This window comes from Choloepus didactylus, chromosome 8, assembly GCF_015220235.1.
Source record: "Choloepus didactylus isolate mChoDid1 chromosome 8, mChoDid1.pri, whole genome shotgun sequence".
Taxonomy (NCBI): Eukaryota; Metazoa; Chordata; class Mammalia; order Pilosa; family Megalonychidae; genus Choloepus; species Choloepus didactylus.
Window position 1 is genome coordinate 565,814 of NC_051314.1, and position 16,085 is coordinate 581,898.

General features: G+C 43.0%; 1 protein-coding gene across 1 annotated transcript in view; it reads right to left on the reverse strand.

Moving 5' to 3' along the window:
• The window catches only part of PPP6R2 (protein phosphatase 6 regulatory subunit 2), a 141,596-nt gene that overhangs the window by 41,852 nt on the left and 83,659 nt on the right, over nucleotides 1-16,085 (reverse strand). Inside the window, 1 exon segment of the mRNA XM_037847771.1 lies at nucleotides 7,239-7,425. Coding sequence (XP_037703699.1) covers nucleotides 7,239-7,425 — 187 coding nt within the window.

Here is a 16,085-nt window from a genome sequence, read left to right on the forward strand (position 1 = left end):
TTTTTGGAAGGAAAAAAAATAGTTTGGAAAAGACACAACTTGATAGCTCTAGCCCTCAAAAAAAAAAAAAAAAAAAGCAAACCCAGAGAGTGGGAGAACCAGATTTCCAGAGCTAAAACAACATAATACTTAGAATGTCCAGATTTCAAAAAAAAAGTATGAAATACATGAAGAAACAGGAAAGCAGGGCCCATTCACAGGAAAAATAGGATTTACGAGACACCAGCCATGAGGAAGCTCATACACTGGAACTGTTAGCCAGAGACTTTAAATCAACTGTTTCAAATATGTTCAATGTTCAAACAGCTAAAGGAATCCATATACAAATAACTAAAGGAAATTAGGACAATGTCTGAACAAAATAAAGAGGTGGAAATCACAAAGAAGAACCAAGCAGATATGAACAGGGGGCAGAAAGGATCAGTGAACCTGAAGACAAGAAAACTGAAATTATTCAGTTTGAGAAACAGAAAGAAAAAAATAATGGAGAAAAATGCACAGAGCCTGAGGGACCTGAGACACCATCAAGTGCACCAAGACATGCACCAGTGGAGTCTCAGAAGGACAAGACAGAAAGAAAAGGGACAGAAAAAGTATTTGAGCAAAAATCAGCCAAACACTTCCCAAATCTGAGTGAGGAAAGACGTGAATATACACATCCAGGAAGCTCAATAAACTCCAAGCAGGATAGACTCTAAGAGATCTACAGCAAGACACATTATAGAGACCCTGCAAAATCCAAGACAAAGAGAGGATTTTGAAAGCAGCAAGAGAGAAGCAATTTGTCACAGACAAGAGATCTCCAATAAGATTAACAGCAGATTTCTCATCAAAAACCATGGAGGCCAGAAGACAGGAGGATGGCATATTCAGGGTCTTTAAAGAAAAAAAACTGTCAACCAAGAATTCTATATCTGGCAAAATTATCTTTTAAAAACGAAGGAGTTCAAAAATTACAAGTGTTGGAGAGGATGTGGAGAAACAGGAACACTCACTCATCGCTGGTGGGAATGTAAAATGGTGCAGCTGCTGTGGAAAGCAGTCTGGCAGTTCCTCAGAAAGGTACGTAGAGAATTACCATATGACCTGGCAATCCCACTTCTACATATATACCCACAAGAACTGACAGCAGGGACTCAGATATTTGCACACCGATGTTCATAGCGGCATTCACAATTGCCAAAAGACGGAAACAACCTAAATGTCCATCAACAGATGAATGGATAAACAAAAGTGGTATGTGTATACACACACACACACACACACACACACAATGGAATATTATTCGGCCGTAAAAAGGAATGAAGTTCTGATACATGTGACAACATGAATGAGCCTTGAAGACATCATGTTGAATGATATAAGCCAGATGTAAAAGGACAAACATTGTATGATCTCACTGATATAAAATAATTAGAATAAGCAAATTCATAGTCAGAAACTAGAATACAGGATACCAGGGGCCAGGGCGAGGATAGGGAATGTGGAGTTAATGCTTAAATTGCACAGAGTTTCTATTTGGGGTGATGGGGAAGTTTTGGTACTGGATGATGCTGACAGTAGCACAACAGTGTAAATGTAATTAAAACCACCAGATTATATCTCTGAATGTGGTTAAAAGGAGAAACTTTAGGTGGTATATATGTTGCTAGAAAAAAAAAACACACAAACATAGGACCATACAACACAGTGAACCCTTCTGTAAACTATAAACTACAGTTACTAGTACAATTAGTACAATAATATTCTCTCATCAATTGTAACAAAGCTACCACACTAATGTAAAATGTTTAAAATGGGGGTGGGCATATGGGAACTCTATTTTCTGCATGATCTTTCTGTAAACCTACAACTTTTCTAATTAATAAAAGGATAAATTAAGACATTTACAGATAAACAAGAGATGAACATTCATTACCAGAAGACCTGCCTACAAGAAATGCTACAGGGGCCTTTCAGTCTGGAACAAAAGACACTAGACAGTAACTTGAAGCTATAAGAAGAAACAATGAACACTAGTAAAGGTAACTTCTCATGTAAATATAAAATCTTATATTATTGTACTTTTGGTTTGTAACTGTTTTCCCCCCAAATGACTTAATATCTATGTTAATGGGAACACAATGTATAAAGATGTAATCTGAACCAAAAACATTATAAAGGGGGAGGGACAGATATATGGGAGCAGAGAGTTTGAACACTACTGAAACTAGGTTTGCACCAGTGAACTAGGTTGTTACTAGTTAAAGATGTTCATTATAATTGCAAAGGTAGCCTGTAAGAAAATAACTAAACAACAGAGAGAAAAGGAAAGCAGAAGGAATCAAAATGATATACTAAAAAAAGTCAACTAAATACCAAAAAAAAAAAAAAAAAAAAAAGCAGTAATGGAGTAATAGAAGAACAAAAAAAAATAAGACATACACAAAGGAAATATCTAAATGGCAGAAGCTAATCCTCCCTTCTCAGTTATTTCCTTAAATGCCCATGGATTAAACTCCACTATCAAAAAACAGAGATTCACAGACTGGATGAAAAAGCAGGATCCATCTCTACACCATCTTCAAGAGGCTCACTTTAGGTACAAGAAACAAAGAGGCTGAAAGTAAAGGGTGGAAAAAGATACTCTATGCAAACAACAATTAAAAGAGAGTTGGAGTGGCTATATTATTGTCAGACAAAATAGACTTTTAGTCAATAAAGATTACAAGGGACAAAGACGGATGTTATCTATTGCTGAAAGTTTCAATCCAGCAAGACAATATAATGACTATAAACATAAATGCACCTCACAACAGAGCCCCAAAATATATGAAGCAAAAACTGACAGAATTGAAGGGAGAAACAGATAGTTCTACCATAATAATTGGAGATTTCAATACGCCACTTTCAATAACTGATAGAAAATCTAAACAGAAGATCAGTTAGGTAACAGGGGATTTGAACAACACTATTAACCAATTAGTCCTAATGGACATATACAGAGCACTCCATCCAACAACAGCAGATACACATTCTTCTCAAGTGCACCTGAACATTTTCCCAGATAGATCACACAAAGGCTGCAAATCAAATCTTAACAAATTTTGAAGTAAAAATGTTCAAGTAATCCACAGGAAGCAGGAACAAGAAAACAGAGAAATGAAAACAGAGGGAATACCCATAAAGCTAAAAATAAAATGGCAGTCATTAGCCTTAACTTATCAATAACATGTCAAATTACTAAATACACCAACATAAAAGACAGAAATTAACAGGGTGGATTAAAAAACATGAGCCAACTATATGCTGTCTACAAGACACTCACTTCAAACAAGATGACCCACTCAAAAACCTGTACATGAATGTTGATAGCCGCTTTACGTGTAACAGCCCCAAACTGGAAACAACCAAAATGTCCTTTCAACAGGTGAATGGTTATATACAAACTGCGGCACGCCCAACCGGACAACTCTTCAGCAATAAAAAGGACCAAACTGGACCCCAAGGGCATAATGCCACACATGTAGATCCATTTATATCATAGTCTCAAAATGACAAAATTATAGCGATGGAGAACGGATTAGTGGTTGCCAGTGGTTATGATGGTAAGGAGAGGAGATGGCATGACTATAGTGGAGCAGCATAATAGAAATCTTTGTGGTACGTCTTGACTGTGGTGGTGGTTACGAGAATCTACACGTGATAAGATGGCACGGAACTAAAAGCACACACACATGCACACAAACACTGCTCAAATGCCAATTTCAGGTTTTGAAACTGTACTAAGATTAAAAATTGTGGGGAACTGGGTGAAGGATACATACGAACGTTGTACTGTTTTTGCAACTTCTTGTGACTTTATAATTATCTCAACATAAAAATGTTCTTTAAAAGTTCAAAACAGACAAACTAAACCACATGTTCAAGCAGGGATAGTGGCTCCACAGAGGAGAAAGGGGACAGCGATTCAGAGAGGGTATGTGGGGAGCTGCTGGAGCTTTATTTCTTGGCCTGAGTGATGGTTCTACAGCTGCTAATTCTAATAATATATTGGGCTGTACTTCAGGTATTGTGAACTTTTATGCATATGTTTTAAGCTTCAAAATAAAAGATTAAAAAGCAGTGTAATTTCAATAAAACTGAATAAAAAAAAAAAAAAAAAAAAGCAGTGTATACAAAGCAGCACAAATATTGATTAATTTAACACCCGAGGATCCATAAGGAAAAGACATAGTCAAAATTACAGTGACATATTCTTGCCAAACAAAGACAACCCGTATCGGAGCAGGCCTCTGAGCCTTGCTGCTGACTTATGGGAATTACAAGGATGGAGGAATAAGTTAGATCAAGGGTCAGCAAACCGAGGCCTGTAGGTTAAATCTAGCCTGCACTCTCATTTTGCACAGCCTGGGAGCTAAGAACGGCTCTTTACAAAGTGTTTAAAGGGTTGCAAAAAACAAAACCAAAGAAGAAAGAACATAGACAGCGGTTACATGTGGCCTACACAGCCTGAGGTATTTCCTATCTGGTCCTTTACAGAAAAAGTTTGCTAAGTCCTCCGTTCAACGATACCACAGCGCGTCAACAGCAAAACTGAGATGGGTGGACATTGCTCAGGATAAACAGGCCGGCCTTTCAACAAAGTGAAGGGGGAAACTGAGGCAGGGGAAATTACACATTTATAGATACTTATCAACTGTATGCAATCTCAGACCTTTTCTGGATCCCAATTCAAAAATCAAGCTTGAAAACATTTTATGAGGCCATCGGACCAATTTGAACACTGGATGGATAGCTGCTGAGATAAAGGAATTATCATTATCATGTCGGGTGTGATAATCCCCCTGTGGTTGTGTTTGTAAAAAAGAATCCTTATCCTTTAGAAACACATACCGAAATATCTATATAGGAAATGACATAATGCCAGGGATGTGCATCAAGATAAACTGGGTAGGGTAGGGGTTGGAAATAGGGGGTGTACAAGAAATAAGATTGGCCACGAATGGATAATGGTTGAAGTTGGGTGACGCAGGCATGGGGGTCATATAAATATTTTCTCCAATTTATAAATGTTTGAAATATTCCATAATAAAGAGGTAAGAAAAATGCCATAGGTCCTTTCATTAACAACTCTATTTGTAGGTCCCTCCCTCCAGTTTACCTAAATATGGAAAGAATGCTCAGGGCACCACTGCCTGTCACAGCAAAACCCTGGACATAACACAATTCTCTGGATTACTAATGTAAAATTCTGGAGTGGCGATACAATGGAACACATACCTACTAAAAAGAACAAGGCAGATCTATAACATCTAAGTGAAAAAGGCAATTTGAAGAGCAGTATTTAAAATACAATACTATTAAGTAAAATTAATAATAGTTATGTGTTGGAACAGCTATTGGAAAAAACTTAAGAGGAACATGCTCTAAATAATCAATAGTGGTAATTTCTAACGAGTATTATATGGGGCTATTTTACTTATTTCTATCTTGTTTGAGTTTCATATAAATGTGTTACACATTTGTCAATAGTGGAAATATTTTTTAAGAGTGCACTTGACAATATTTTAATGCACTAAGCACTGGGCAGAGAAAGGAGATGGATATATGATATAAGGCAGTAAAATTATTAAGAAAACATTTGAAAGTGGCAGTGGAGAATGATCAAGCTCCAGTAAATTACCAGACACATGCATCAAGTCACTGGATTGTCAGAGCCAGGCAAGGAAGGCCCTTCATAATTGCTAGACCACTGGGGCCACTGCCATCCCAGCACCACATTACTGCTCTCACTACCACTCACACCACCTGTGCCAGTTTGGAGATGCTAGCCCAGAGTTTGCTCCGGAGAAGCTGAGAGAGGACCCCAATGCTTAGATGCACAGAAGCTGAAGAAGCTAAGAGAGACCCAGAGACATTTTGGAAAAGGCCATTTTGAACACAACCTGGGACCAAAGGACAAGCAGACGCCAGCCACATGCCTTCCCAGCTGACAGAGGTGTTCTGGATGCCATCAACCTTTCTTCAGAGAAGGTATCCTCTTGTTGATGCCTTAGTTTGGACACTTTTATGGCCTCAGAATTTGTAAGTTTGCAACTTAATAAATCCCCTTTATAAAAGCCAATCCATTGCTAATGCTGCCATTATGCAAAATACCAGAAAACTGGAACAGCACCCTACAGCTACGGCCACCACCGGGTCCGCTGCTCCCCAAGTTACTGCTCTCACTACCACTCACACCACCTACAGCTATGACCACCACCACCCACCGTCCTATTACTGCTGCTATTCTTCATTTATACCCTGCCTGGATCAAAATAGGATTCGGGGTATGAGTCCTTGAAGGTCCCTTGCAAATTTAAGACTAATGATTCTACGAAAGATGACAGTCCAAGGAACATTTACAATTTTCCAGGTGAATTTCTTCAAGTGAAAGAAGCAATGATGTGCCCCAATGATGTGTTTCTCATATCTCCAGTAACACATACAAAATATTGGCTTGTTCCCTGACTGGACATTGATGGTATCAAGAATTATTGTTAATAAATTTGGCATGTAGTAATATAATTCTAGTCATATTTAAAGGAAAATGTTCCTTTATTTTAGAGATATGTACTGAAAAATCTACAAAGAGATGCAATGACATCTGGGATTGGTTTCAAAATAATCCAGTGGTTATGTTGGGGAGAGATAATAAGAGGGAAAAGCCTGGCCAAGAGCTGACGGCTGCTGAAGCCGGGTGACAGCACAAGGGGCTTGGTATATGTATTTATAGTTCAGAGGGTTTTGAAGCACATATCAGGCCAAGTTTAAGGCAGGAGCAATTTAAAAAAGAAAGATGGTGCTGCAGCTGAATGTAATCAATTCACTCACTACTTTTGCCAGAAGCCTAATGCTAGAAGTCATTTCGCGCTTGCTCCGAGGCACAGAAGCCCTTGGCACCTGCCACCCACCCGAAGGTCCCGCTGCGATGAAGGTGCTGCAGGCTGTGGCTGGGCAGCAACTCCATGCGCCTAATCGCAGGTCCTGTGCAGCTATGCAGCTCCTGGGGGATGGCGGGAAATGCTGCTCACTTCCAGAGCTGGCCAGTAGAAATATCCCTTGGGCAGCACTTTTTCAGCAAACGACACTGCTTCCTGGGTGCCCCCATAACAGTGAAAATGCTATGCCCTGGCCTGACAAAGCGGCACAGCGAGGCCCACGGCAGGACATGCCACGGACGCAGACGCCTGCCACAGCCATGCAGTCTGGTTTACCTGCTCGGTTTTCCTTGTGATGAGGTTGCCGATGGTCTTGCTGAAAAAGCTGGCCAGCAGAGGATTGAGAGGAGGCTCGTGGTCCAAGAAGTCATAGAGAAGGTTCAGCAAGGTTTCGTCCCCTCCCAGTTTATCGTTGATCTGTGGCACATCAGAAGTCAGAAGTTCACAGGCTGTGTTTGGATATCTAAAAGGGCATAATCCAAGCAACTGAAGGTGAAATTAGACTTCTTATAACTCTCAGGAAGCTGCTTAAATAATATGCTTCTTAGGAAGCAAATCCCTGTTATGAGAACAAAACACTTAGCAGACCAGAAGAACAAAAATGTGACTCTTCTGTGAGCAACTGGTATTTTTGACTGCTAGGAGCCCGGACTTTTAAACATCCCCTTCTGTGGCTCCTCACACCTCCACTCCGATTTCCCCATCTTCTGACTCGGGTTCCCACCAGCTTCCCCTCCAGGTCTCGGTTCTGTGCATTCAGGGCCAGGCCCTCACCTGATCCTAACCACACTCTCCAGCCACATTCACTGTCTTCTCTCCAGGAAGCCTGCCCCTTTCCTCCCCTTGCTAGGCGTTTCTTATCCCTCCATATTAACAAAAATGACAAATCTGACTTGTCCCTAGACAAGGTGAATGCCACATCAGCCATTTATAGGCAGTATGAAGTGTGAGGTATTCATAATGTACCACTGGTTATGAATGACATGCTTTTGATAAAAATGATGCCATGCGTGTCCCCTGTGAAGGCATCACTGTGTGCCCAGCCATCCCTTTGGCAAACACAAGGTGGGTTACTGCTGTCACCTCTGGATGGGCACCAATAACCAACAACCCCCCTGTACCCAGGACAAAGTGCCCAAAAACAGTATCTGTGACAATGCCTGGGCTCTCCTCCCCGATCCAGGCCCGCTGGGGAGATGCACAAGGTCGGCACAGCTCGGACACAGTAGGAGCAACTGAGGCAGGATGCATGGTAGCTAGGAGAGTGGCCTGTGGAGCACACCTGCCCACACTGTTCATGCTGTGCAGCCTTGGGCAAGTTAATTAGCCTCTCTGTGCTTGGTTTTCTCAAGGCTTTTGTGACGATGTCAAAACAGAGCAGAGGCTGGCACGCAGCACGTGCTCAGTCAGTGTCTGCTGCTGGGGCCGCCCTTCTCTTGGGAGCCCCAATTGCTAGTGCTGGTCAGGGAGGAAGCAGCCACCAAAGGGCCCCAACCAAGGAGGCACTGTAGAGTGAGAGGAGGTCAAACAGGGCATGCAGCTGGACAGGTGCACACGCAGAAGACACTGTGGGCGAGGGTGCCACTCATCAGGACACAGACGAGAGAGCACATTTTTTTCTTTATCTTCATTTTATTGAGAGATATTCACATACCACGCAGTCATACAAAACAAATCGTACGTTTGATTGTTCACAGTACCATTACATAGTTGTACATTCATCACCTAAACCAATCCCTGACACCTTCATTAGCACACACACAAAAATAACAAGAATAATAATTAAAGTGAAAAAGAGCAATTGAAGTAAAAAAGAACACTGGGTACCTTTGTCTGTTTCTTTGTTTGTTTCCTTCCCCTATTTTTCTACTCATCCATCCATAAACTAGACAAAGTGGAGTGTGGTCCTTATGGCTTTCCCAATCCCATTGTCACACCTCATAAGCTACATTTTTATACAACTGTCTTCGAGATTCATGGGTTCTGGGTTGTAGCTTGATAGTTTCAGGTATCCACCACCAGCTACCCCAATTCTTTAGAACCTAAAAAGGTTGTCTGACCCTCCCCCCTACGTGGGATCAGACACCCAGGGGAGTGAATCTCCCTGGCAACGTGGAATATGACTCCTGGGGAGGAATGTAGACCTGGCATCGTGGGACAGAGAACATCTTCTTGACCAAAAGGGGGATGTGAAAGGAAATGAAATAAGCTTCAGTGGCAGAGAGATTCCAAAAGGAGCCGAGAGGTCACTCTGGTGGGCACTCTTACGCACACTTTAGACAACCCTTTTTAGGTTCCAAAGAATTGGGGTAGCTGGTGGTGGATACCTGAAACTATCAAACTACAACCCAGAACCCATGAATCTCGAAGACAGTTGTATAAAAATGTAGCTTATGAGGGGTGACAAGGGGATTGGGAAAGCCATAAGGACCACACTCCACTTTGTCTAGTTATTGATGGATGAGTAGAAAAATAGGGGAAGGAAACAAACAGACAAAGGTACCCAGTGTTCTTTTTTACTTCAATTGCTCTTTTTCACTCTAATTATTATTCTTGTTATTTTTGTATGTGTGCTAATGAAAGTGTCAGGGATTGATTTAGGTGATGAATGTACAACTATGTAATGGTACTGTAAACAATCGAAAGTACGATTTGTTGTGTATGACTGCGTGGTATGTGAATATATCTCAATAAAATGAAGATAAAAAAAAATATATATATATAACCTGAGGTGTGTAAACATAATTTTAAAAAGTTATAAATTTCCCTCAGGATTATCTTCACCCAACCTCTAAATTTCATTAATCTATTCAAACCTCTTACCTAGTACCTAAGTATGGTTCCACAGTTCAAATATCAGTTTTTTAAAAGGAATAACAGAATGGAGAATTCTATCTAAATGGATATAATGGGTTGAATTGTGTTCCCCAAACAAGGTATGTTTAAGTCCTAATCCTCAGTAACTCAGAATGTGACCTTATTTTGGAAAATACTAGCCTAAGATAGAATTAGACAAGTTAAAATGAAGTCATACTTGATTAGGTAGACCCTTATGGTAGATTGAATTGCATACCTCAGTTTGGACATATTCTGGTGGATGTGGATTCAATATAAATCAGGTCTCTTCAAGATATTATTTCAGTTAAGGTGTGGCACAACTGAATCAGGTTGGGCTTAATCCAGATTACTAAAGTCCTTTATATGCAAAGTGAAAGCCAGACAGAGAGAGAAACCACAGGAGAAGCAAGAAGACGGAAGTCAATAGAACTCAGAAGAGAAAGAAGATACCACCATATGCATGGCCATGTGACAGAAAACCCAAGGACCAAGGATTTCCAGCAGTCAGACCCAGAATGCCATAGTCTTCATGGAGAAAGCATTGCCTTGCTTATGCCTCAATTTTGGACTTTCTCTAGCCTCAAAACCATGAACAAATAAATTCCCATTGCTTAAGCCCAAAAAAAAAGGTTGTCTGAATTGTGCGTAAGAGTGCCCACCAGAGTGACCTCTCGGCTCCTTTTGGAATCTCTCTGCCACTAAAGCTTATTTCATTTCCTTTCACATCTCCCTTTTGGTCAAGAAGATGTTCTCTGCCCCACGATGCCAGGTCTACATTCCTCCCCAGGAGTCATATTCCACGTTGCCAGGGAGATTCACTCCCCTGGGTGTCTGATCCCACGAAGGGGAGAGGGCAGTGATTTCACCTTTCAAGTTGGCTTAGCTAGAGAGAGAGGGCCACATCTGAGCAGCAAAGAGGCATTCGGGAGGAGGCTCTTAGGCACAATTATAGGGAGGCCTAGACTCTCCTTTGCAGCAACCGTCTTCCCAAGGGTAAAACCTATGGCAGAGGGCTCAACCCATCAAACCACCAGTCCCCTATGTCTGTGGTCATGTTAGCAACCATCGAGGTGGGGTAGGCCAATACCCCTGCATTCTCCACCAGCTCCTCAAGGGGGCACTACATATTTTTTTCCTTGTTTTTTTTTTTTTTTTAATCAACTGTATGAAAAAAAAAAAAGAAAACATACAATAAAAGAACATTTTAAAGAGACCATAACAAGGGAGTAAGAAAAAGACAACTAACCTAAGATAACTGCTTTACTTCCAACATGTTCCTACTTTACCCCAAGAAAGTTACCTAATATAGCAACATTTCTGTGAACTTGTTCCTACTATATCCATCAGAAATTAACAGACCATAGTCATTCCTGGGCATCCCCAGAACGTTAAATAGCTTATCTGTTCTTCTTGGATTATTGTTCCCCCTTCCTTAATTGCTCTCTATTGCTAGTTCCCCTACATTCTACATTATAAACCATTTGTTTTACATTTTTCAAAGTTCACATTAGTGGTAGCATAGAATATTTCTCTTTTTGTGCCTGGCTTATTTTGCTCAGCATTATGTCTTCAAGGTTCATCCATGTTGTCATATGTTTCACGAGATCGTTCCTTCTTACTGCCGCGTAGTATTCCACCATGTGTATATACCACATTTTATTTATCCACTCATCTGTTGAAGGACATTTGGGTTGTTTCCATCTCTTGGCAATTGTGAATAATGCTGCTATGAACATTGGCGTGCAGATATCTGTTCGTGTCACTGCTTTCCGATCTTCCGGGTATATACCAAGAAGGAGAGAGTACATTTTTGAGCTCAGAGAAAGGGCTGCTGAGGCAGGCTAATGAGGGGCCCAGCAGGCACAGAAGAAGGGCCCAGCAGGCGTTAGACAGGCAGCCCAGAGCCAGGAGGGCAGTCCCAGCTGGGGACCCACAGGGAGGTGTGGTCAGTGCCCAGGAGGCAACAGCAGATGGGGGTGGGGTCACCCAAGGGGGGTGCCCAGCACACCCAGGAAGGCTGGGGCCTGGATCAGACGCCAGCCCTCGCCTACTTGGGCCTTCAGCCCATCTGTGAACTAGGCAGCCCGAGGCCACCACCGTGGGGCTGTTGCAGGATGAGATGAGGGGCTCATGCCATGTGTCCAGCACAATCAATGTGTGCTGTGGCCAACAGAAGAGGGGCACTCAGGGGCACGAGGACAAACAAGAAGTGGCTCAGCCATGCCCACAGGCGGCAACGTGTCTGTGCACTTCTACAACAGCAAGAAACGATTCCCCAGAACAGGGGGCGGAGCCAAGCCGGCGGGATGAGGAGGTGGAGGAAGTGCAGGCTGTCCCTCAGGAAGCTCCTCCGGGCCACGCAGGTGGACCGAACTTGTCCCCAGCACACAAGAGCAAGCAGAGCTGCGAGGGACTGGCCTCCAAGGTCATATCTAGGTGGGGGGATTAACATTTTCCCCCTTTTCTTCATCAGTATTTTCTAATCATTCTTCAAAGAACATGCAGCACTTTCATAATTTTTAAAGTTTATACAAGGAGCAGGAATTCCAGATAAAAATGCATGATCAAGGCTCTCCCTGGGCCCGTAAACTCCCACAAGTGACCCGTCAGGAGCTGCCTTTTCTGCCTTTAACAACGGGGAGCAGGCTGAGGAGGAGGAGAAGACAGAGAGGAAGCAGAAGACCGGAGAACAGGCTCAGCTTACCGCAGTCGCTATGAAAGGTGCCCCGTCCCCTCGAGGTCACTGCATCGTGGCTCCAGGCCACAAGGGCCTCGCTTCAGCTGTGGGTCAGAGGGTCACTGGCAGAGAGAGAGCCTGAAAACTCGAGACAACCCTCGACTTGTTACCTGCCAGGGCCGTGCCCCAGGTGCCACCAACACAGGCTTTGGGCCAGGGACAGCACCGTCTCCGAAGAGGGGCAGGACAGCCCCAGAGCCCTGCTCGCAGCAAGTGAGGACTGAGGGTGCCTGAGGCTTCACATCTGACATCAGCCCAGAAGAGCCTCAGGTGACTCTTGACACAACAGGGAAAATCATTGATTTCTTAATGAAATAACAGAGCCACTTAATGCTGCCCTGAACTGCCATCTGGGCCTACTTCCACTCGGACTTGCCCAGTTATGGGAACTGATGGTAAAGCCAAAACCAGGACCCTCACAACCCCTCTCCTTGGTAGGCCTGAGGACACTCCGGTGTCCCAGCAGCTTCTCACTGTCTCCGAAAGCCCACCCTCCTTCTAGGGAGGGATCCTCCTCACTCCTTGGGGCCATCTTAAGACTAGTAGGCCCAGATGGCGTTCACCCCTTATTTGCCCCGAGGCCCTGCTGGGGCGGGGCCTCTTGGCACCCAAAGGAGATCCTCGAGCAGACAAACCCATCTGTGTGGGATGTCGGCATCCCAGGGTGAGCCCTCCCAGCAGCCCCTGCCTGTACTCAGGCTCTCAGTCCTAGATCCTAAAGACACATTTTCATATCCCTCCTCACCCTGACGCTCACTACCTATTTGCCTTTGAACGGCAGGGACTTAAGGATAAGATTCCCGCCCTGCTCACTTAGTGCTGCCCCAAGGGTCTCAAAATATCCCCGCATCTCTAAGAATGGCCCAGCAGCAGGCCTCACTGACCTCCAGCTGCCTCAGAGCACAGTCTGGCAATATGTTAATTTTGTGAACTGACATACTCCTAGTATGAAAGTAAATTCTGTTTGAAGTCATTGCTGACCACAGGCCCTGAATAGGTAAGGAAAGTCATCGGTTTATGAAAGTGAGTCTTGTTGGGGTCATCACTTTCTACAAGCCCTGGGTGGATGTGAAAAGTTGTGGAAAGTTTGAGAAAGTAGGTTTTGTTTGTAGTCACTGCTGACTTCAAGCCCTAGACAGAAATAAAAAGTTATGAGTTCACGAAAACCTGTCATAGTCAGTGCTGCTCTCCTAACCCTCTGAGCACTCTGTCTAAATGTTTATGCTGATCGTATCAGCCTTCATTTCAAAAGACAAGTCTTCTCATTCTTAGAAGAGAACTGTTGTGCAAGATTTGTTCTTTCACCTTGTAAAAGCAAGGCACTAAAACAGTTTCCAACATATTAACTGTTAAAATAATTAAAAGAGATTTTCTATCCTTCTGTTAACCTAAATTTGTATAGGTGCCATTTATTTAAACAAGCCAATTCGGCTTTATTTGACATGGAACCTAGAACAAAAAATAAAATCTTACTCATAAAATAAAAAATATTTGCAAAATCCCTTAAGAGACTAGAGAAAAACATAGAACCATTAAACTTCCCTACCTGGGGAATTTCTGCTTTTCTCTTAAGCAATCAGGGCTCCCAATTTACTAAGCCAAGCCCTCAGTCTTGAGGCTTGCCCTCACAAGACTTATCTCTGTAATGGCAAAGCTAAGCCCACTTGTAATTAATGCCCAAGAGTCACTCCCAAAGAACCTCTCTTGTTGCTCAAATGTGGTCTCTCTCTAAGCCAAACTCCACAAATAAACTCACTGCCCTCCCCCTATGTGGGGCATGACTTCCAGGGGTGTGAGTCTCCCTGGCAACAAGAGACTCCCAGGGATGAGCCTGGCCCTGGCATCGCAGGAACTCCAAAGAATACCCTGAGCTCCATCTGACTCCCGCTTCTGTTCAGACTGTATAAAATTTCTCACCCACTTTGCCTCTTCCAGATTAGAAGTCTTTCATGACAAACTCTTCTTCGCCAGAGGCTGCGTCCCGTTTCCCACACTCAACCAGCTGCCCTCAATAACGCAGACAGAGCCTCTGAGCTCCCACTGACAGCTTGAAGCGGCTACAGAGATGGACCATGGGCCCAAACTCCCTTAAGATTAAGGGAGCTGACTTTTTCACTTTAATTATTATTCTTGTTATTTTTCTGTGTGTGCTAATGAAGGTGTCAGGGATTGATTTAGGTGATGAATGTACAACTATGTAATGGTACTGTGAACAATCGAATGTACAATTTGTTTTGTATGACTCTGTGGTATGTGAATATATCTCAATAAAATGAAGATTTAAAAAAAAAAAAAAGATTAAGGGAGCTGAAACTCTCTGAGGGGGAAATGAGGTACAGTTAGAATTAGGGCAATGGCTGGCTGATGAGCAAAGCGCAAATTCCAAGGAGCAGTCAGGCCCCAAGGAGAAAGATATCTTTGAGAAGAATAGCAATGAACAGCACCTGGGGGCCAACTGACCCCCGAGTGAGTCATCCACACTCAAGCATCAAAAAAGGAGGGAAAAGGGGAGGGCAGTAAAACAGTCAATAAAAATTACAAAAGGAATAGAAATCTATAAAATCAGATTGTCCCACAGTGTCGGGGCCACTTGCCCCTCACCTCTTTCTTTGCAAGAGTGCCCACATGTCCTCTCACATGAGCTCTTAATAAACCGTCTACCTGCTTACTCAAAAAAATGGATGACCCAACACACAGGCTTGTTGCCATTCCCTCTCAAAATCCTCCTAAAATAATTAGCAAAGAATGAAAAAGGCAAGAACAAGAAAATGGAACAGGCCTGGGAGGTGGAAAGGAGCTGGCTGCATGCTGACCCACCAGAGAAAGCTGAACCCCAGATGCCAACTAGAAACGAGAGGACTCAAGCCACGACACTCTGTGAGCCAGGTGAAGGGCAGGTGAAGGGAAATGGATTTGAAATTGCCATGGGGCAGTGAGACCTCCAGGCCCTCCCTAGCTGCCATTCCAGCGGGAACGAGGATGTTTACTCCCTGGAACACCTGAACCCAAGTGGCTCCCGACTCAGGGACACAGGCCTAGTAAAAAAAACATGGGGTGTGCATTCCTAGCCACTCCTCCATGCTGATGGGCGTGTACCCCACAGGAAGAGGCAGGAGGCCAGGAAAGCCAAATAGCCACCAGGTCAAGCACAGTGAGTCTCAGGAGTTAACAGCCCCACTTAGATGCCAAAACTTCTGGGCAGGTTTGCAATGCCTCACTCTTGAAAGGAACATAAACAGTGACCACACAAACAACAAACAGAAAAGAGGAACTCAGAGGAAAGACAGATAATGCAAGTCCAGATGGTTTCACTGCTGAATTCTACCACACATTTAAAGAAGAATTAATACCAATTCTTCCCAAACTCTTTGAAAACACTGAAGAGGAGGGAACACTTTCTACTTCATTCTGAGGCCAACATCACAGAAAACTCAGACCAATATCTCTTAAGAATAGAGCTGTAAAAATCATCAAAAAAATTTACTAGAGAATCAAATTCAGCAGAACATTGAAATAAATATACACCATCACTAAGTGGGGTTTATCCC